The following is a 20,946-nucleotide window of genomic DNA, read 5'->3' as shown; positions in this document are numbered from 1 at the left end:
CCTGACCTCCTCATTCCTACTGTGGCGCCTACTGTGATGCTCTACACCCCTCCCTATAGGCTAACAGTAAAGAGTGTTATTGGGCTGACGGTAAACTGAGCTCCAGCAGGATACATGACACATGGGTCCTTTCTTAATAGATATGAACTAGATTCCTCTGGTCCTGTCCTCCGTCCTCCACTTGCTTCCTTGGTTCCTCCTCTTAGATATTCTCCTCCAATGCTTTTTGAGAAGCACATAGGGAGAGGATGCAAGGAATTGAGTTTCCAACAATTGAGGAAGAGCCTAGGAAGGGCCTCACTACTAAGGAGCCTCTTCAGTTTTACGTCTCCCAGTGTTACTCGTCCCACACCCAGAGCCATGCTCAGCAGAATGGGGCGAAGCAGGTATGCTCTCTTCCTAACTGGAATGTTGGCAGCAAGCAGCAGGGTTCCATTGATGGAGACTGTGTTTACTTACTGTTCTTCCTCAGAACTCTTCCAGATTCCTCTGAGCTCGTTCCCGCTAACACTCCCTTGACTTCCTTTGGGTCAAGCCAACAAAGTGATGACACACACACAGTTACTGTTAATACAGTGGTTTGGGTTAGAATTATACAAGTATGAGCAATTGTCTTGTCCTCTTTTTTCAACACAGCCAACGTCATGACAGATAATCAGGACACGTGGCTTGGTTCTAAAACAATCATATTTCTTTTTGCTTTTGGGACAATGTTCGAAGTTCAGTATACATTTTCAGCAAATTTCTCTGAAATGCCTGTTCCCTGAAAGTCAATAAGCGACAATATAACTTTCTTTGTCAGCACACAGAGACCCTGAGGCCCTTTACAAAACATTTTGTGGTGTGTTTGTTTTTAGCTTCGGTAAAAGTATCTCTTCCCATTTGCACCAAATGTTGCATATGAACAGCCTCATGGCCAGGTTGTGCACCATTTTTGTCTATTTTTGTCTTATCCATTTCTGCCTCATGTTAGTCATATGTCTTGTTGTCCATCATGCCCTGTGATCTGATCTCTGCTGTGCCTGTCTTGCTTCCTCAGTGGGCTTTTGGAGTGACCCTCTGGGAGCTGATGACCTTGGGACAGACCCCCTATGTGGACATTGACCCCTTTGAGATGGCCGCTTACCTAAAGGACGGCTACAGAATAGCACAGCCAATCAACTGTCCTGATGAACTGTAAGTCTCCTCCCGCAGCTTACCTCCTCCCAGTCTGCTTATGAGTCAGTTTTTGTCTGATTTTAATGTATTTTAAATTTCATTGATTTTGATGGACAGTTATCATTTTGTCAAGTCTTAGTATGGCATTCTTACATCTCATGCATACAGCATCTCATGAGAATTGTGGGATGTTTAGTTAATTTGCATTTGTTGATTAACTGCAGTGCATCCCCCTAAGAATAATAAACTTGGCAATGAAACGTGAATTCTCAAGAATATTATGGGCTGTTCTGTTCACTATCAACATAAGCACAGATATCAAATGTGAACCCCAACCAAATAAAGCTTCTGTCTGTCAGAGAGATGTTTGCATGATCGGAGAGCTGAATCCAATTAAAAATTCCAACAGTTACTGTATCAGCGTAACTTCAAACTCAACCTTATCAACATCCTGCAACTGTCAGGGTGCTGGAGCTGCAGCAGAAAAATTTGCCAGGAATCACAAAGGCCAGAGCTCTGTAGTATTGTCATCAGCCAAACACGGCGGGATTTATAGTGTGACGCATGGCCATCGAGTTTGAAATAGAGGGAAGTTGAGGAAAAGCTAATCAGAGTGCTATTAGGGAGCAGCACACGTTTCCTGTCATAAAGAATAGGTGTTGAACTTAATGTTTATTGAAGTATAAAGACATTGACAGATACAGGAATGTTAATCATGAAGAAATAGACTTTGTTGAATAAGATAATTCAGGGACATACTGATAATTAGGACATACTGTGTGTATGAAGAAACAATATCTTTATTTATATTTTTGTATTTCCAGCCTCATTGTTAGATTAATCCTATTTTACAGTATTGCTACTTGGATATTTAGTACTGTTATATAAAATACACAAGCCTTTTTAATATTTCTCTCCAGTGTTTATGGGTGTTGATTCAATAATAATTCATTTGCACTGTGCAATTAGTAGGAATTGCTTGCTAGTGCAAAAATAATCAGCTGACCCAGCCTTTTTTAATCCTTTCGTTCACTCTCTTCCACCTTATACTGTAGGTTTGCAGTAATGGCCTGTTGCTGGGCCCTGGATCCTGAAGAGAGGCCGAAGTTTCAGCAACTTGTTCAGTGTCTCACCGAGTTCCATGCTGCCTTGGGGGCGTATGTGTGAAATTGAGTCCCTGGCTTTTGTAAAGACCAACCAGACCTGAAGTTTGTGAACAGAACTCATCACGAGGAAAAAATATACAAAATTGTGCCTTATCAAAAGAAAGAGCAGACTTTCATCACTACAAGTGGATTTGTTTTGTAAGATATCGATTTGTTAAATCACATTTCCATTATGTAGACCAAGTGAAATTATTGGCGTTTGTTGAGGCCTCAAAAAAATGTCACAGTGGAGTAAGGATTCTCTTTGAGGTGATTATATTTCTCATGTCTCCCAAGCCTACAGAAGATACCTGTACCCTTATTTTCGAGAAGAAGACATGATGGAAGGTCCTCCTTTTCTCCACCTCACCAGCCACTCTCTTGGAAGACAGTCCTAAGAGAAGTTTGTGCCAACATGCTGTTGCCATTTTCCTTGGAGCTGTTTTTAAAGACTCAATAATAATGTTTTCTACAGTTTTTTTTGTATTTTAGAGAAGAGATGTAGACATGTTTTCAGTGAGAGAATAACTCCACACACAACAGATTGAGGCTTTAATATAGGGTGCCAAAGTTGACAGAGAGCTTCATCTACTACGCATATATGTACACTATAGACATGCTGCTTCACTTTGTCATAGTAAGCTCAAGATTGGTACAGGAGGCCTTTTGGGGAAACAGTTTTGAATGCCAATGGACCTTCGTTGGACTTGAGATGTGATATTTTCCATTAAAGACACAATTGAACAATGGAATCCCAGCAAAGAACGTTGTCACCACATCCCATCCCTTCAACATTCATTAGACCAGTTGCAGTATGTGGACCATGGGCGTTACCGATCACATAACTACTACACACCCTGATGGATGTCTTTTTAAAGTGGTTTTTAAATGTCTTCAGTCCTTGGAAAACCGCCCAATGCCCCCCCCCCACCCCCCACAAATTGTAATCTCACGTACAGGGTCATCATTATTATTATTCATTTTTGAGTTTGACTGTTCTGTGTCAGAACAAAGTATAGCTACCACATTTTTGAGAATTAAAGTATGAATAACTAGAACACTAATCACTGTGAAAATCATAACTGCCGAGCTGGCAACGTGGCCTAATCTTATTCTCACATCTATACAGTAACATCTTTGTGATGGCTGTTCATGATCACTGCATGTTGAATTAAAGGGTATTGTGTAAACTGCTTCCTGAATTCATACCCACAAATTAAACAGAACCCTTGAAATAAGATGCGCTCTAATTTTTTCATTTATGTGGTCTGTTTTGATATGTTATTTTTATTCATTCAAGAAATGGGCCTTGCCTGATTGGCTAGGGCCCTGCTGCGCTAATGAGATTCCTCAACATGACATCAAAGCATTATTGTACAGAAGCACTTCAGTTCAAATGCCGGTCCCTTTTGTGGTGTGAGTTATGATCAATGAGTAGCTTAATTGATAAGCAAAAGATATTTGCTATGGGATGTAATGAGGAGAGCTGTTGTGTAGCCTCTGTTGGAGCAATTTCATTCTTGGGATACACTGATTATAACCTTTATTTGAATTGTACAAGACTGACCTTTACTTTTTACAGATTTTGTTTTGTTTTTTTACTGAATATCTGCACAGTTTATTTAGGACTCTTAACTAATTCATCTCATCAGATTAACATGTTTTGCCCACATTGGTGCTGGTGTGTTAATTTAAATACTAACACTGATGTACAGTAATGCAGTTTGGTGTTATGGTGTTTTTGGTGTTATGGACATTGTCATTGTCTGTAATACATGAGAACAAAGGTTGTTTTTGTTGCACCCATTTGAGGATGAAGTCACAGGAAAATCTGCACTATTTCAAGATTGCGTAATGGAAAGTTATCTCAAATCTAATTTGTGCGGAAACCCTGACAAAGCCTGAAGTGCTAAACAAGCATTTTTTCTACATTGTGTATTTTGTTCAGATCGGCTGTGCAAATGTTTTTACTGTGCACGTTTAGTCATTAAGATCACTGACCAACAGATGTTGCTCTCTCTCTCTTCCCATCTCTGGGTCCTTTTTCTTTGTGAGTTACACTGCAGAGGAAGCGGCATACGTTGAAAAAGTTGGGATACAGTGCATACCAGATAAGACACCCCCCTCCCCAACCATATAGACAGTTAGTGTGATTCCAATGGCACTTTTGTCTATTGCTTTGCCCCTAACCTTATGATTTCCTCAACTACTGTACCATCCAACTCAATATGTGGTTTACAGCATTGGAGACGTGCACAAGGGAAATCTAAGGTCGGTTGAGTTCATGCTTCAGGCATTTAATGTGAATACTATTGAATCCGTAAGTATTTGTTGATATCATCTTTTGTGATATTGATTTTATATTGTATGCCTGCCCATTTGTTTCCTGAGTTACCTTTGCAATGTTTTCTTTTCCTTGTATCAAGCCTTTAATTTGCTATGTTAGACTAGTGACATTCTGAAGTCAATGAAGATTGGTTTTGTGCACATAATCCCCTAAATGAGTGTGCGCACGGTTTGTGATTTTATGGGTACAGTTTGTTAACGTTTAAGTTCATACAGGAAATCAATGGTGGTGTTGATGTGAAACATGCAGGTATAAAGTGTTTCAACCGTTCCTTGAAGTTGGACCTGGATTTTCCTCACGACCAGGAGCTTCAGTTTGGTGTTTGGGGTAAAATAAATAAAGAATCTTTGGCCCAGGTAGTAGCCCATTTGGGTGATACTGTAGCCTAGCCCCATCTTGTGTCCACCATCCAAATGTAAATACACATATTTATTTAACACGTTTTAAACTGAGCTTTCCCTTCATTTAAGTAATAAACGTTGCAATTATACACTGTACTTCAAATCAAACATTGTGCTTTGAGTAAGTTAACGTCAGCCGACTCGTCCAGTCATCTATTCACGTAATTACAAAACATGCACATAATTACAGCAATCGTTCCTTTTCGTTGAGGAAAACACCTTATAAAAAGCCAGTCATGTGTGCCAAATATGGACATTCATTACGTTCAAAACATTTGCGCGTGGAGTTGTGGGCTGAGTCCAATTACATCACTGACAGCCATAAAAGCTCATTCAAGCTCACCGGGGTAGAAACACGGACATAATACCCACTCTGACAAAAGCTACCCTGGACTTCTCTCTGGATACCATACAGAAAAATGGAGATGTATGCCAAAGAAATAAAGAAACCAAGGAAATTATTTTGTAACATAAAGGTAAATACTTACTCTCTTATAATCATCATTATTGCTATACATTTGGTTATGGATTTGAAACTAGAAATGAGTAGTTATTATGTTGTTATAATTAATAGTTATTATAGTTATTTTGCCGTTAACACTTCCTTTAAATGGATTAGGCCTATTTCCTCCCGTTCTTATAACTAATATTCAGTTAATTGTTATCAAAATGTAATGAGATTGTTCCACATATTCATATGGTAACGTTTGGCATCTATATAGCAATCAATTTAATTTCTATATGGACCTAGATTGTTTAACTCTGCACACCTTGAGCAAAATAATGTTTACATATTTTACAAAGGCTTAGGTTGTCATTTTAGTACCAAATATTCCTGGAATGTGCTCCTGAGACTTAGATTTGTGTGAAACAAGTGTTGCTAGCATGATTGTGTGTGTGGTCAGATTGTGAGTTACAACACATCTGCTCTGACTTTACATTGTCAGAGAGATGATACTGTACAGTCGGTACACTATGATTAAAGTTACAATTCATTATTTACAATAACATTTCAAAATCTGATCAAGCATTGGTTACAACAGATATCAAACAATGAAATCCATCACAGATTGCCTGTCCCATTACTGTTATCCCATGATAGATTATTCCTAATATGCACGCCAAACACTTTACCGGCGCTTCTACAGTTCAGTGCAGTTTATGTTGCCATCTAGAAAAATGAACTCCTGAGTACTAACTATGCTTTAAAGATCATTATCACCCGTAAGGCACACTGAGTCATACTGAAACCCGGTGGCATTGAAAAGTTCTATCTCGTAGTAGATCACTAGGATCACTAGGATGAGTGAGCAAGTGATCATTTCATGACTCATTGTTACGATGAGTCTGCAATTTAATCAACTTTGCTTCCGTCATTTCTTAGCTGCATTTCAAAGAATTGATCATGTTTTGGCTTGTCAGTTACTCTGTTGAAATTATGTACTGTATAGTACACAAATAAATACCGTCCCCAGATAAGACACCTGAGTATGCAGTATGAGCCTATTACAGCAATATAACTCCTCTTTCTTTGGATAATTGCTAAATCATAGACGTCACTGTAAATGTGATGAATGGCTGCTGATGTAAATGAATGACTTATTCTTAATCTACACTGTGGGCCAGACCTAGTATTTGCTGCAACCTGTCCTTGGTAACATTGTTATTGACCCCCCTCTTTGCTGTTAGCATCTTGGATAGGATACAGAGGAGGTGGTTTGGGAAAGGGCCTGTCAAACTCAGTCCAAAACCAACACAGAGACATGGCTTCACATCCAAATCCACTTTCAGTGGAGTGCTGTTTACTTTCAGGGTTCTCACAGGGACTGCGGTAGGTCCATTTAGATCCAGATTCGTTGTGCGGATTGGTGGTTATTGCAAATTCTGAACCTCCCGCCCCCTGAGTAAACCCCCCCCACCCTACTCCCATCCCCCACTACTACCCACCCCTCCCCCTACTCAAACCTCAGATGTGTACTGGAAGGAGTGTGTGTGTTTGTGAGTGATTATGTTGTGCGTGGGCATGTCAGTTCATGAGCAGCAGCCAGGTAGTCAGTGTACTCCCTGCCCATTAGTCAGGGCTATGTGACGTGGATGTACATGCCGTTCAGTATGAGTGTTGTTGATGTACTACCATTCGGAGGACCTCTTCCATCCATATCCGGGTAGCTCACACATCCAACTGGAATAACATGCTATATAATCACATAGCATTGGAGTGTTGAATACTGAGAACCTGTTTTACATCCTGGATTTCTACCCCATCGTATTCATCCAATGATGAGAACATACACCAGCTCAGATGCTGTCAGATGAAAATAGTGGAAGTTCTGAGTTAATGAATGTCATCATGAAAGCAGTTTCACTGAGTCTGAGAGGTGTGGGTGCAAGTGGATGCAAAAATATAGAGAAAAACACCCATCTTACTGTAAATGGAATTTTTTCTCAGTGTTCACCGGAGAATGGATGCATTAAACCCACAAAGCTTCCCATAAAAATTACCAATGGTCCATACCATTCTCAATGACGTAAGCACCAGTGCACTATGTTACCACAAGACAATTTTTTAATTTAAAAGATAAGGAATGTTGGTTGACCATTTAACTCCATTCTTAGCATTTCTTTCAATATTGTTGTTCTGTTTATCTGACTGAAATCCTGTTTTATATCCACTCTAGTTTAATGCCAGAACTTTGGTAACCTTCTTACTGACAGTTTGGAAATTGGAAAAATAAAACAAATGTATTTAAGATTTGGCCTTAACTGCATTTCCATAAGAAACTAAATCAAACTGAAATCCAAGCGCAGGCATGTCAACAAACGTCTAATTGGGAACTATTGTATTCATCAGTTTTTTCTTACCACATAATGTACGTTACTTTGTATTTATGGCAGCACAATCAGTATTTTCAGCAGCACATTCTGTTTGCCTTTTCAGTATTTGGGGCTTATCTTTTGTTGGCTACACCCTCTAGGTACAGAGAAGGTGTGCCACCTACAGTACATGTTCCTTTAGGACTGGGCAGCACCATGCTGCATCTGTTTACTAAAAGCTTTCCTTTTCTTTCTGACCTGCATTCAACCTCTTGTCTTGTCCCACACAGCACCCCATTTCATCATACTGTAGATTCTGTTTGCCTGTGGACGTCCTTGGGACCTGATAGCTTTTGTTTGAGTATGTACAGTATGGCTCAGTTGTGCCATTTTGGAGAGTAGTTGGTTTCCCTGGTGTTATTCAGTTGTATCGTTTCATTGTGTGTACTTATCACAGTCTAGTTGAACCATGAGGGGAGATTGTTGACTAAAGGGGGTGTCTTTGATCATTATGCTATTGTGTAGAGGAGCGTTTTAAGTGTATTTGCCACAATGGATGGGAAACCATTTTTGGCCTGTGATCTCTCGCCACTTTCAAGTCTTCTGAACTGGTCGGAAATGCAGCAGAACTTTTTTTTTGTTTTCATATTTATTTATTTTTGTACAGTGTTAAGACTATTTGCTCATGGAAATCCAAAAGGGTCGAGCCCAGTGTCTCCAACACGTGTCTCTAGAATAAAAGAATCTGGAATATTTAAGTCAGCACTTCCCTCAATTCTCCCCTCTTAGCAGAGACAATGGCACACATGGACACAGAGGTGGAAGTGGAGGTGTTTGCGGACGTTGAGGATGTCCAAATGTTCCACAAAGCCAGCAACTCCACAGAAAGTTTAGAACTGAAAATAAGATGAAAATAAAATGTTGCTTCTCACAGTTTGCTTAGTTCTCAATCATCTGAGGTTATCAAACGCAGTAACTGGCAAATGATATAGGTCATGAGTGCATCATCCCTGTGGTGCCATCCCACTGAGGATATGTCATACATGACACTGTGAGTGATCATCAGAATCACGTTGTCATCATTATGATGATTAAAAATCCAAAATACCTGTTTCATGTCCTGCTGTAGTTTCTCATTTGCACAATATCACACATATGCCTCCCCTGAGTCTCAGCATTATGTCTCTCTTTTTCTTCATTCAAGTGCAATTAACCCTCTGCACTTTGCCCTTAATTGCTTTGCCACTGTGTGTGTGTGTGTGTGTGTGTGTGTGTGTGTGTGTGTGTGTGTGTGTGTGTGTTTGTGTACACGTGTGAATATGAGTAAGTCCTCTTAACTTGTTGTAAGTAGACATGTACTGTATGAGGACAGCTCTCAACAAATCCTAACTCAAGGCTGCCATTAAAGGCACTTTGATTGATGATATACTGTCTTGAATGATTTATTAGCGATACTGTACAGTACTGTATTGAAGCAAACCTGTCAGAAAGCCCAGAGGGTAGGATAAAAATGAGTTATCTACCCTGAAATCTGATATTTCAATGGTTCTATTATTATGGTGATAGGGAATCAAACATATTATATCCTATGTCTACAAAAGATTAAGCTGGCTTGTAGCGTGACCTGAGGCTACGGTAGCAAAAATATTTGCCATTCAGACTGAGGAACCAAAGGAATACATTTTGTTGCCCAAGCAAACAGGTCTTGTTGTAAAATGTTCATAATTAAAGACCACTTGATACAAAGCAGGGATGACATTTTAGCCACAGTGTAAAAGCGGCTGTTGTGTGTGCTAACAAACCATAAAGCCAAGTTCCTTTAATAGGAGCATTAACTGTTCCAGAGTCGGACAGGGAGTTTATTCTTCCTCAGATGCCTGGCAGCTGCTAAATAACAGAAGGTTGGATTTACGACTTCTGTTTTTATAGCAAATCCAGTCCAAATCTCAACATGTCCCCTCAGATTGCTTCATGCCTTCACCGGCCCCTAGAGCAGCTGAATCCATTTGAAGGGTGTCACAGGAATGGCTGTGTCCATCTGCTGACACACATAATGGCCCAATCCCTCTTTCCAAGCCACTTGTCCAGCACATGACTTTGATGCTGCTGCGACTTTGGGTGTCAGAGAAGTAGTTCCAGAGACAGGAGTTGTAAACAGACAAGTAACTGGCCTCTTGAAGCTGAGTGCAGTGTAAACAGTTAACTCGCCCAAGACCTCCATATGGCCATGTGAACTGTTACACAGTTTATAATGATCTAATACATGTTTTCTTAGCTGATACTGTATGTATATTGGCCTTCATTAGCACCAAACACTGGCCACTGGCTGTATGGCAATAGTTTGACTATTTTGATAAAGCATAGGAGAGTTGTCAATGAGGCCCAGTAGACCTATTAAAACAACTAGACACTGTTCACCTCGACCTGATGTTTGAGGAGAGCATCATGTGAGTGGCCTTTATGGGGGGAAGATGGTCTAGGCTCTGTGCCAGATCTGTCTGCCTTTGAATGAAGAGAAAATAGTTTAACTTTCTAATTGCAAACAGTGCGACTGTAATTCCAAGTTTCCATTTTAATAACGCAACCTATTGTGCCTTCAGATCCATCACAGTGACAGGTTTTTAACAGTGAGAGCACTGAGTCGCCTTTGAATGCTAATGATGGAAATAGGGTGCAACTCGTTGTGACACATGATGTTTTTAATGACTCTTCTCACTTACTCTCAAACACACACGGATCACGTGGGACTATAGACAGTTAGAGTGGGAATCATTTCCTCCAGTCTGTGTGATGTGTGCTGCTGCTATGACACAGTGCTCCACAGCCTTATTTTCCAGCCCTTAAGCACATGTGAAGTGTGTGTACTGGGACTTCATGTACGGTGAGGAGGTTGGTTAGTGTTTCACTAATACTATTGAGATGCATTCAGGATGTTTTCGTGATGTTGGTAAATGTATAATTCCATGATTTCAGCTGTGACTGTGTGTTGCTGTGACAACCTCTATTTATTTTTGCCCACCCTTTTGTCATCTCTGTGATCTCCCCCCATTGTTCCCCACACTTATCATCCATCAGTGTTTTGTCCAGTAGATGTCTTATCTGTGTGGGTATCTCTCCCTGTGTTGTCCCCTGTAGGTGTTTGTTCTGTGCCATGGCCTGCTGCAGCTCACTCAGCTGCTCTACAGCTCCTACTTCAAGAGTACCATCACCACCATCGAGAGACGCTTCGGTCTCAGCAGCTTCTCCTCTGGAACCATCTCCTCCCTGCACGAGGTAGGAGCCAACCACAACACGCCACAACACCTCACTGCCTAAGCTTATGTAGATTCATTAAAAATGACATGGGATCTCCTCACGATTCAATTGAGACTTTATGTTTGGGAATAGAGGCAAATTCAGTGAGTACATACAGTATGGGCACAGGGCAGTTACAGAAAAGTCACTTGTAAAGTTGTGTGTGTTTGCTGTGGCATATAAAAAACGTCCTGCTGACTAATACTCCCAGTGCGTAGCTTCCAGGAGTGCAGGGTTCACTGGTAATTAATGAGAGTGCCTTATCTTGATATGTCACCTGCTGCTCTTGAGGCATTGTTCAAGCCCTACTCCTACATAACAAGAACAGAAAACATTCTCAGTCTGCAGCCATGTGTTGCCCATGTGTGGTTACTGGTCACACTAACCTCTCTGTCTGTCTGCAGGTGGGGAACACGGTGCTCATAGTATTTGTGAGTTACCTGGGGAGCCGTGTCCACCGTCCTCGCTTCATTGGGATTGGTGGACTGCTGATGTCTGTCAGTGCCATGATCCTGGCCCTACCTCACTTCCTGTCCCAGCCCTACACTTATGATTCTGCATTCCATGGTAAGCTTAGGGGTTCAATACCGTCATGCATCACATGGCAAAAAAAACAACTAAAAGCACTGTGCTAGTAATGTATGGGTGTTTGGGGTGACATGTTCTCTGTGAAAATGTGTACTGTACAATTATACCATATAAGTGTGTGTAAATGCTAGGACCCATCCTCTTTAAAAGAGTAGCTAGAGACTATGATGGATTTGGCTGGTTGTTCCTGCTGTGGACTGCAGTGCTGTGTTTGGAATGTTTGGAAAGCCTGTAGGTGCTCTCTTGCTGAACCCATGCATATAAATCAGTTTGAAAACGTTAATCTATGCACTTGAGGACATCCAAGAAGATTAGAATTATCTCCCAGGCAGTTCATTTAGCTCAACGTCCACTCTTCCTTCCTGATGTGGTGTTCTATTTAGGGGTCACATGAAACATGAAATTAGACTACATGCATTCACTGTCCTAATGTAATTAACTGTGTACATTGTGTGCACTTTGTGTGTGTGTGTGTACTATGCGTGTGTGTGTGTGTGTGTGTGTGTGTGTGTGTGTACTTTGTGTGTGTGTGTGTGTTTGTGTGTGTGTGTGTGTTCAGGAACCAATGGCCAGGATATGTGCACTGTGCGGGTAAACACCACGTCCCCTGTGTGTGGCCAGGAAGAGACAAAACGACTGGCAGACACCAACAACCTGTGGCTGCTCATGGCCATAGCTCAGCTGCTGTTTGGGGTGGGATCTGTCCCCATCCAACCCTTTGGCATCTCCTACATAGATGACTTTGCAGAGCCTGGCAACTCTCCCCTCTACATAGGTAAATGACCTAATTGATTGATACCTTAGTAACTATTGATTTACTTTTATCCAAACATACACTTTATTCCAAAGTAACCAATATGACATTGTTGTTTTATACCTGAACATGTGTTTATATTGCAGCTTAGGGAGGCTTAACTCCAGCTGAGTAGGCCCTGGTTTGAGACACGCTCTTTTCTTCGCAGCTATTCTCTTTTCTGTGTCTGTGTTTGGACCTGCATTTGGCTACCTGCTGGGCTCCGTCATGCTGCGGATCTATGTGGACGGAGCTGGATCAGGTACTGGGTTTTGGTTCTTTCATGGCTGCAGAGAGGGTGTGACAGGTTAGAGGGTGCATGCATGGCACAGCATGGCATGTTAGTGCATTGCCCTCTCCCCCTCTCCCCCTCTCCTCTTCTCACCCTAGTGTTCTCTCCCCCCAGTGGCAAGCCAGGAGCTGAGCCCCACTGACCCACGCTGGGTGGGGGCCTGGTGGATGGGCCTCCTCATCTCCTCTGCCAGCCTGGCCCTCACCTCCATCCCCTACTTCTTCTTTCCCAGCAGCATGCCGTTGGCGGGCAATGTAGGTAACGCCGTCTCACAACACAGCTCACGCCCAAGCTGGTGGAAGATGACATTTTACAAATTCTACTGTATATACCCATGCCAATTGATCTGATGTGGTGCATGCGATTTCTACGCCTTGCTTCTATTGTACAGTTTAATATATTTTAAACTGTGAGTAAAAACATTCCAGCGAGATAAGATAAAGTCAGTCGCTCAATGGGATTTTGCCCCTCTCTCCTCTTCGTTTATTTGGCTCATCCAGCTGCTTCAAGGAGATTTGACCTGGCAAAATATTATATGAATAATGAAATCAAAACCAGTTCTTGCTTTGCCCATTTTTCTATTTTTCCAAAATAAAAGCTGAAATTATGCATGCATGCATGCTTTCTGCTCGACTTCAACCTGCATGTATTATTTCCTAGGCAATTGGAATTGAAACTGACATTCAGAGTGAAGACCCAAAGAAGCCAGAGATCTCTTTGCTTGATTTCCTCAAAAGTAAGTCCTTTATATCCAGACTGGTTGGCAGATGTAGCCATTGGCTGGACTAGTAACACACTTGGATATATTGTAAATAGTTCTGACAAGCGTGGTTACAACAATGCTCGTAAGAATTTCCATCACTTTGGTTTAATTAGATTTAGCGATTTTTGTTCATACCAAGTCTTTTTCCAGTTGTGGTTCTGATACATGCATTTTACACTTGTATTGTTTATGGAACTTTAGAGAAAGAGTAACTGCCTGACTCTTATAGACTCACCAGACTGTTTCAGCTGTTGATTGTTTGTTTGTTTGTTTGTGTGTTTGTGTGTTTGTGTGTGTGTGTGTGTGTGTGTGTGTGTGTGTGTGTGTGTGTGTGTGTGTGTGTGTGTGTGTGTGTGTGTGTGTGTGCGCGTGCTTGTGTGTGCGTGCGGTTGTGTCCGGTTACGTCTCTGGTCAGTGTTCCCCAGGCTGTTTGTCAGGCTGCTGCTTAGCCCGCTCTTCCTGCTGCTGGTCCTGTCCCAATGCTGCTTCTCCTCAGTAATCGCAGGTCTCGCCACCTTTCTCAACAAGTTCCTGGAGCGCCAGTACAGCGCCTCCGCCGCCTACAGCAGCCTTCTCATAGGTCAGTAGAGACACAAACATACACACAGAGGGACTCAGGGATCAGATGTTTCTGATTGATCACAAATGCTCATTAGGCAACTCTACAGCTGGCATTGATTGTTAGACTAGGCCACAGTAGGCACAGAGATCAAAACAGATTCTTGTTCTTCACTTGGGATACTTGAGTATGGAGTGGTTCATTTCAAAGGGCTTAAGATCCACAAACCAGTTGTGAATGGCAACTCCTGTCATGTCTGCTGGAAAGTGAAATGAACATTCATCTATGTCTATCTACTCCCAAAGTTCTCTTTTCAAGTTCTCTATACACTCTGTCCTCCCCAGGTGCCTTGAACCTGCCATCAGTTGCCGTAGGGATGCTGCTGGGCGGGGTGATCATGAAGAGAACGGGTCTCTCTCTGAAAGCCATTCCACGCTTCTCTGTGGCCGTGCTAATCATCTCTGTCCTGCTCTTCATCCCTCTCTTCTTCATGGGCTGTCCAACCCAGAAGATTGCAGAGCTCAACTACAAAGATGGACCCCATGAGTGAGTCTGTCCTTGCACATCTTTATGTCATTAAGGGACCCATTCATGAAGCTTCAGCAACTGTTATTTTCACTTGAATGATAGTACTCTTTCTGCATCTTTACAAAATACTGTATTTGCATCTTAATTTGACACCAATGCACTAGTTGGTTGGGGTACTAAGTTGAGAGTGTCTGGAGGTGGTACTGTTGTGCCTGTAGTATGTCTTCTGTCAGTTTGACTCAAGGACAGGGTGTTCCAGAGATAATAGAACTGAACTTAAGGTTTTTCACAGAGGCTCACACACACACTGCTCAAGCCAGATTGATGGTGAGTTTATCACTACAAAAGCTAAACAGGATAAACTAAATATTGTGAGTTCTTTGGAGAGGCCAGGAAAGCAAAATCAACTGATCAGAGGATACCAGCCTTATGTAACGTTGTGGGGGTCAACAATTTACAGAGTGGAGACAGGGCTATTACTTGGCATTATGCCATTGGCAAATGCAAACAACAAGGATGTTGTTACTAGTAGAACAAACAAAGGCTAATGAAACACAGACTACACAAACACGACCCTCAAACTCTACCCCCCAAACTCCATATTTCTGTTTACCAGCTTGGCACTGAGTTCTATTGACCAACTTATCGGTAATTCTCTTCAAAGCTCTAGGATGATACCAAAAACCCTGTCTAAACATCTTCTCCTCACAGGTGTTATTCCAACTGCTCTTGCCCACGGAGTGCCTTCAACCCAGTGTGTGGCTCTGACGGCATAGAGTACATATCTCCCTGCCATGCAGGCTGCACCACCTTCACCACAGACCCCCAGAACAGGTACCGGGTTCAGGTGGGTGTCCATTCAGCTTAGCCCCTCTTAACGACAGATCCAAAATAAAGTTACTGTAGAAAGTGCTTGCAGAAGCATGGGAGCATATTGTAGGAGAATATAGCACAAGACCAAAACCACTCTGTATGGATCTTCACCCATTTGAACTCAAATTAAGATCCTCCGTCTGGCAGGCCAGAGTCTGATACAGGTCAGTGAGTGTGGAGAAAGTGCTGTGTGCTGCTATCTACTGTGCAGGACACGGTGGTTAACAATCAATGGCTGAGTCTAATCGATCTGTAATTAGCCACGAAACATGGAGGAAGTATTTTAAGAGGAGCAAAACCACTTAAAAGTGTTACAGCTGGAGAATAATCTACTAGCAGGAGGATTGTGGGACTGCCAATAGGGTGTTAGTCATATTGACTCACAGCATATGATACTCCATGGCTATTGGATAATGGCAAAACTGATTTACAGAATTGAGAATATAGCACTTTCAGCTCAATATAGAATATCAATTGGTACATTGAAAGCCAATGACTCCTTTTGTCTCTTAAACCTGATGATGACAGTGCCCTCTTTGATTTCATAGGTAATGAATGACACAATCTTCTCTGTCTTTGCATGTAGGATTATGCCAGCTGCAGGTGCATATCTGGCAGCAGCCAGGGTACTGCCAGCCCTGGCCCCTGCCCCAACAAATGCCCTCACTTCCTTATTCCTGTCATGTTTATAATTTCCCTATCAGGGCTGATCGCCAGCCTCTCCCACAACCCCATCTATATGATGCTGCTCAGGTAAGGGTGGAACACAGTAGAGTATAATGGAAAACATACATACAACTGCCGATGAGTGGCACATGGTCCAAAGAGAAAATAAAGCGTTGAACACAAACATTTTATATGTTACATGTTCTGAACCTTTTTCAAGTAATTTCTATTGCTAACTGGATCTCTCTTTATTGCTCTTGTTTAGGAGTGTCCCCTATGAAGAGAAGTCATTTGCCATAGGGATTCAGTTTTTCCTCATGAGAGTGCTTGGTAAGTGGTGGTTTGCACTTTACAAATGTACATTTTGTATTAGGCTACTTTGTGTGAGATGTGTGTTGTTGTACTGTATTTGAAGCCATGGAAGCTGAAATAAATATGTAACATGTTTTACCATGGACAATAAAGCTTTTGAACTTGAATTTGAACTTACATATTGAGTATCCTGCTATGCATACATGCCATGTCATCCTACATCAATAAAGATGGTGGTCACATCAATAGAAGAGGATGTTATTGGACCATTTGCTGCCTTTACCCGTTATATCATGAGTGCTAGAGTGCCCTCTAGTGACTGCAAACCTTGTTGAACAATTATTATATCATGTTATTTTTCTTTTTCCCAAACTCTGTCTCGATGTCTATGACTAGCCTGGTTACCAGCACCAGCCATATTTGGAATGGCCATTGACACTTCATGTATTTGGTGGAAGGAGGTCTGCAACAACAAGCTTGGCTGTGGTTACTATGACAACAATACCTTGAGGAACAGGTAAGGATATTTTTTTAATCCTAGTATTGACATTTCTACACAATATAATGATTGATGATGATGGTAACTGGCCCTAACTTTTATTTTGTAGGTACCTGGGACTGCAAGTAGGCTTCAAAGTCATGGGAATTTTCTTGCTGGCATTGGTGGGCTGGAAGGTGCAGCGTACCAGCCAGTATAGTTTCGAAAAGAGGCCAGATGGCCTACTGTGATCTGTACACCTGACTTCAAGTACAACATTCTGTCATGAGAGAGACTCCCCTCATCTGAAGTCCTCTGCTCATTTCAACGGTCTGCTTAAGTGAACAAGCACCTCTCACTTCACCTAATCCTCCTTCCGGAGTAACCCTGACCTAAAGGATACCCATTGTGGGAAGCTCTCTTTCAGGATGCTCTGGTCCCCATTGACTGCCACATTCTGGAACCTTATTGGATGGGGGAGGACCATGTCCAACTGCAAAATGGAATTTCTATTAAACCAGAAAAGTCTTCCACAGATTTTATTTCATGTAATGCCCTTGAGGTTTTGACATGAACTATATTGACTGTATTGCTCTTAATAATATTAAGTGCAAGAAAATAATGTTTTAAGTGACATATAGATTTGGTAATAGCCGATAAAACCGAAAAAGTAATTGAGCCGCACAAATCTATATCCTATGCCCTGACAAGGTTTTTCAGCACACTCAGCGTTGACTCCTGCTAAAGTAGAGTAGCTTTCTTGATCTACTGTACTTCAAAAAACATAAACTCACCACTGGGCAAGTTGTTTAGGATTCACACCTTCTCTCAAACAACGTAGTACTAACTTTTCAGAGAGTCCTTATAGAGGACTGCTTTTAGAAGAATAGTCTATCTAGGTTTGCATTTGGTTATGGGCCTATGTTTTTTCTATTGACTTAACGTGGTAAGGCAAGATGGCTAAAGATGGATTTGAATGAAAAATGACACACATTCAAACTTCTAGACATTTTGATGAACTGCTTCATGTAACTACCACATTTTTTTAGTGGCCTTTTATATCCTTCATGAGCAAAATATTTGCTAAAACATGCTACATTTTCACACAATCTGTTTAAATGAAAATGGATGAACGGATCATTATGATATTTGGCCTATATTTCATATCACCACTTGAGTCGACAGAGAAATCGTGAAAGGCAAAAGGGGCTTTTCAATGCAAAGTGCAACCATATCTTATATATGAATGTGCCGACCGGCGCTTACTGTAGACAGGAAGAAGAGTCTGCCAACTTGTACTGGTTTGGTACTTCAGTTCAGCTTGTGTTTATTGTGTGTGTGTGTGTGTGTGTGTGTGTGTGTATATATGTGTGTGTATATATGTGTGTGTATATGTGTGTGTGTGTATGTGTGTGTGACAATGAAAGATAATTATGTTATATAATTTGAAGGATGAAAATGCCTTGTCTTTGGGTGCACATTGAGAACTTTACTTATTACTTATTGTTAACCCAGGGAATTGTCCATTCAGGTTTCTAGTTGCAAATGGCAACATAGTTAAAGCTAGCTTAATATTTAAGTTTATTTTGAGGTGTCTGTCTCGAACAGAGGCATTAAGTGACCATAAAAGACTTTGTATACCTGTTTATTATATGTTGTATACAAAATGGTGATTACAGTATATAACCCACAATCAGTGTGACATTAGATGTAATCACTATAATATTCTATGCATTTTTCAAACATACTCTTCATTTTTACAATGCTAGGGTCAGTATTCATACTCAGAATCATTTATTTGCCATGTATCCAGCTATGAATGCATATATGATCTCTGTAAATAAAATGTTTATTTAGAGATTTGTATTGGTCTTTGTCTTGGTCTTTGTCTTGTTATTTCTGTGTGGAAAATGATGAGATAGGTAACCTTTAAGAGGTGAGATGCGCATGTCTCTATTTTCTAATTTGCACTGATTATTTGGGACGTATAACAAGTACAAGCACAACAGGGAGCAATAAGTAAGAGTACGGTCTAGAGAGAGTGATGGGCAGACAGAATAGAAACTAAGAAAAAAGTGCACTATTGGGGAAAGCTTCTCCTTCTGCCTCCCTCACACTCCCGTTTCGCATGACGTCATGTCCAAGAATGGGAGGGGGTGGTAGACAGACAAACAGAGAGCAAGGAGAGGCCGCGCAAGCGCATAAGCCATCGAATCTGACAAGCTTTTCAGTGCAGCATTCCCATCGTTGAGCGGGGTGAACGGGTTTGAGGCGTCGCTTTTCACATCCAACATCCTCAGCATCACAACCTGAACCACTGGGAAAGCACAATTCTCCGAGTCTATTACAATTTCACCCAAAAACATGTCTGTGGGTAGTGACTTTGGAAACCCTTTAAGAAAATTCAAACTCGTCTTTCTGGGGGAGCAAAGCGGTAAGTCATCCGAATTCTCTCGAGAAGTTCTTCAGCATTTGGCAATTAGGTGAACCAGAATGCACCTGCTGGGTATTACTATGGGGAACTGTACAGTAGCCGCTATAAGTTTTAATGTTCTATGTGCTTACATAATGTAGGCTCCTTAGTTACACATTTTAGGATTGTATCTATTGTGGGAATGTTCCCTACATGTTCTTATGCTTTTAATCCAAATAGTTGATATTATCTTATTTACAAAAGTTGATGATATTCGCGCGAGGTCAATTCTTTATTTTATTGTATTATTGTTATGATTAGGCAACACTTTGCATAAAGCGTGGGTTGGAGAGCGGAGAAAATTGCCAAGTTTATCACCGCAACTGAGGAGAGCTATAAAAACATATATTTTCACCATTCAATATATTGCTTGTCCTTAAAATGATTAATACCATGACTTTCTAATGGTTTGATTATGTTCTATACATTTATTACATGTTACATTTAAATTTTTTGGCGCAGTCCAGTGCTACAATTTCATTTACATATCGATAATGAAATAATTGTGATTATTTATGATAATCTATTTAGAGTAAATTTTAGTCGTTTCAATGCGATTATATTGTTTCAAATACGATCGCTATTTGGTTTAGAACAGAATATAGTGAATAAATAAATATTCCTCTGTGTGTTGAGACACACCCAGGTTGCCAGTGTCGGTGGGATAACTTGTGTAGCTGCAGTCTCAGCCTCTGGTATTGTTTCACTCTGCAGACGATGACTAAGTAATTTGGTAATTTGCATACTGAGGTCCTACTGTATCGTGTAAAATGTGTCACCTTAATAGTATATATATATATATATATATATATATATATATATATATATATATATATATATATATATATATATTTCTCTCTCTCTCTCTCTCTCTCTCTATATAGATTGATGGATTGGTGGATTGATGACTGTTTATATGGGACCAACTTATGATTTATCTTAATAGATTAGATTACATTAGTGACTGCATCATAATCACTACCCCACACCCTTATTAGTATGAGACAACTTGAAGCCTGTTACATTTCTCATATCGCTTGATTGATGTGTCCCGTATGAGGAGCAGGAATGTAATGTTTCACATGTTTACATCATTTTATTTAGAGCGACGGGGAGGGAGTAAACAATAAAAGAGTGCTGCCCCTCCCTGGAGAATAACGTTTTGGATTCACTTTGACCTCTCCTCTGTAAACATATTCGAAGCATTTAGAAGGGTCTAGTTATGGTTATGTCAGACCACCTCCTCACTGTTTCAGAGACAGCTAAATCAACTCAAGCCATTTAGTCTCCTGGACAATGAACAACATATTGGAAATCTCAATTGGCAATTATTTTGACTACCTTTGGTCATCTCAGTGCTTATACTCTGACTGGCCATGGAAAGGGGCTGCTGTATACATTTTCATATTGTATTTTGTTGCCATGTGAGAAACTGCCTTAGACAACCTATTGACAACATATC

The 20,946-nt window shown here is 40.9% G+C and overlaps 3 protein-coding genes across 6 annotated transcripts in view; all 3 read left to right on the top strand.

Annotated features, from left to right (window-relative positions):
* Nucleotides 1-3,531, top strand: part of ryk (receptor like tyrosine kinase) — a 36,243-nt gene extending 32,712 nt beyond the window's left edge. For all 3 annotated transcript variants that reach the window (XM_083671663.1, XM_083671664.1, XM_083671662.1), the window contains 2 exons: nt 1,040-1,176; nt 2,214-3,531. In XM_083671663.1, the coding sequence (XP_083527789.1) occupies nt 1,040-1,176; nt 2,214-2,325 (249 nt within the window). In that variant the 3' untranslated portion in view covers nt 2,326-3,531. The remainder of the gene's footprint in view (nt 1-1,039; nt 1,177-2,213) is intronic.
* A 1,893-nt stretch (nt 3,532-5,424) lies between these two features.
* Nucleotides 5,425-17,673, top strand: slco2a1 (solute carrier organic anion transporter family, member 2A1). Its single transcript, XM_083671010.1, has 14 exons — nt 5,425-5,527; nt 11,001-11,138; nt 11,564-11,726; nt 12,307-12,522; nt 12,710-12,802; nt 12,947-13,086; nt 13,493-13,568; nt 14,011-14,175; nt 14,499-14,700; nt 15,394-15,529; nt 16,142-16,308; nt 16,487-16,551; nt 16,930-17,050; nt 17,142-17,673. The coding sequence occupies exons 1-14, from the start codon at nt 5,471-5,473 to the stop codon at nt 17,260-17,262; spliced, it is 1,860 nt and encodes a 619-aa protein (XP_083527136.1). The 5' UTR covers nt 5,425-5,470; the 3' UTR covers nt 17,263-17,673.
* A 1,702-nt stretch (nt 17,674-19,375) lies between these two features.
* The window catches only part of rab6ba (RAB6B, member RAS oncogene family a), a gene marked incomplete at both ends in the record, with an annotated part of 45,674 nt that continues 44,103 nt past the window's right edge, over nt 19,376-20,946 (top strand). For both annotated transcript variants that reach the window (XM_083671177.1, XM_083671176.1), the window contains one exon: nt 19,376-19,445. In XM_083671177.1, coding sequence (XP_083527303.1) covers nt 19,376-19,445 — 70 coding nt within the window. The remainder of the gene's footprint in view (nt 19,446-20,946) is intronic.

The sequence above is a fragment of the Argentina silus genome (assembly GCF_951799395.1).
Source record: "Argentina silus genome assembly, chromosome: 6".
Taxonomy (NCBI): domain Eukaryota; kingdom Metazoa; phylum Chordata; class Actinopteri; order Argentiniformes; family Argentinidae; genus Argentina; species Argentina silus.
This window is presented reverse-complemented; position numbering and strand designations above follow the sequence as displayed.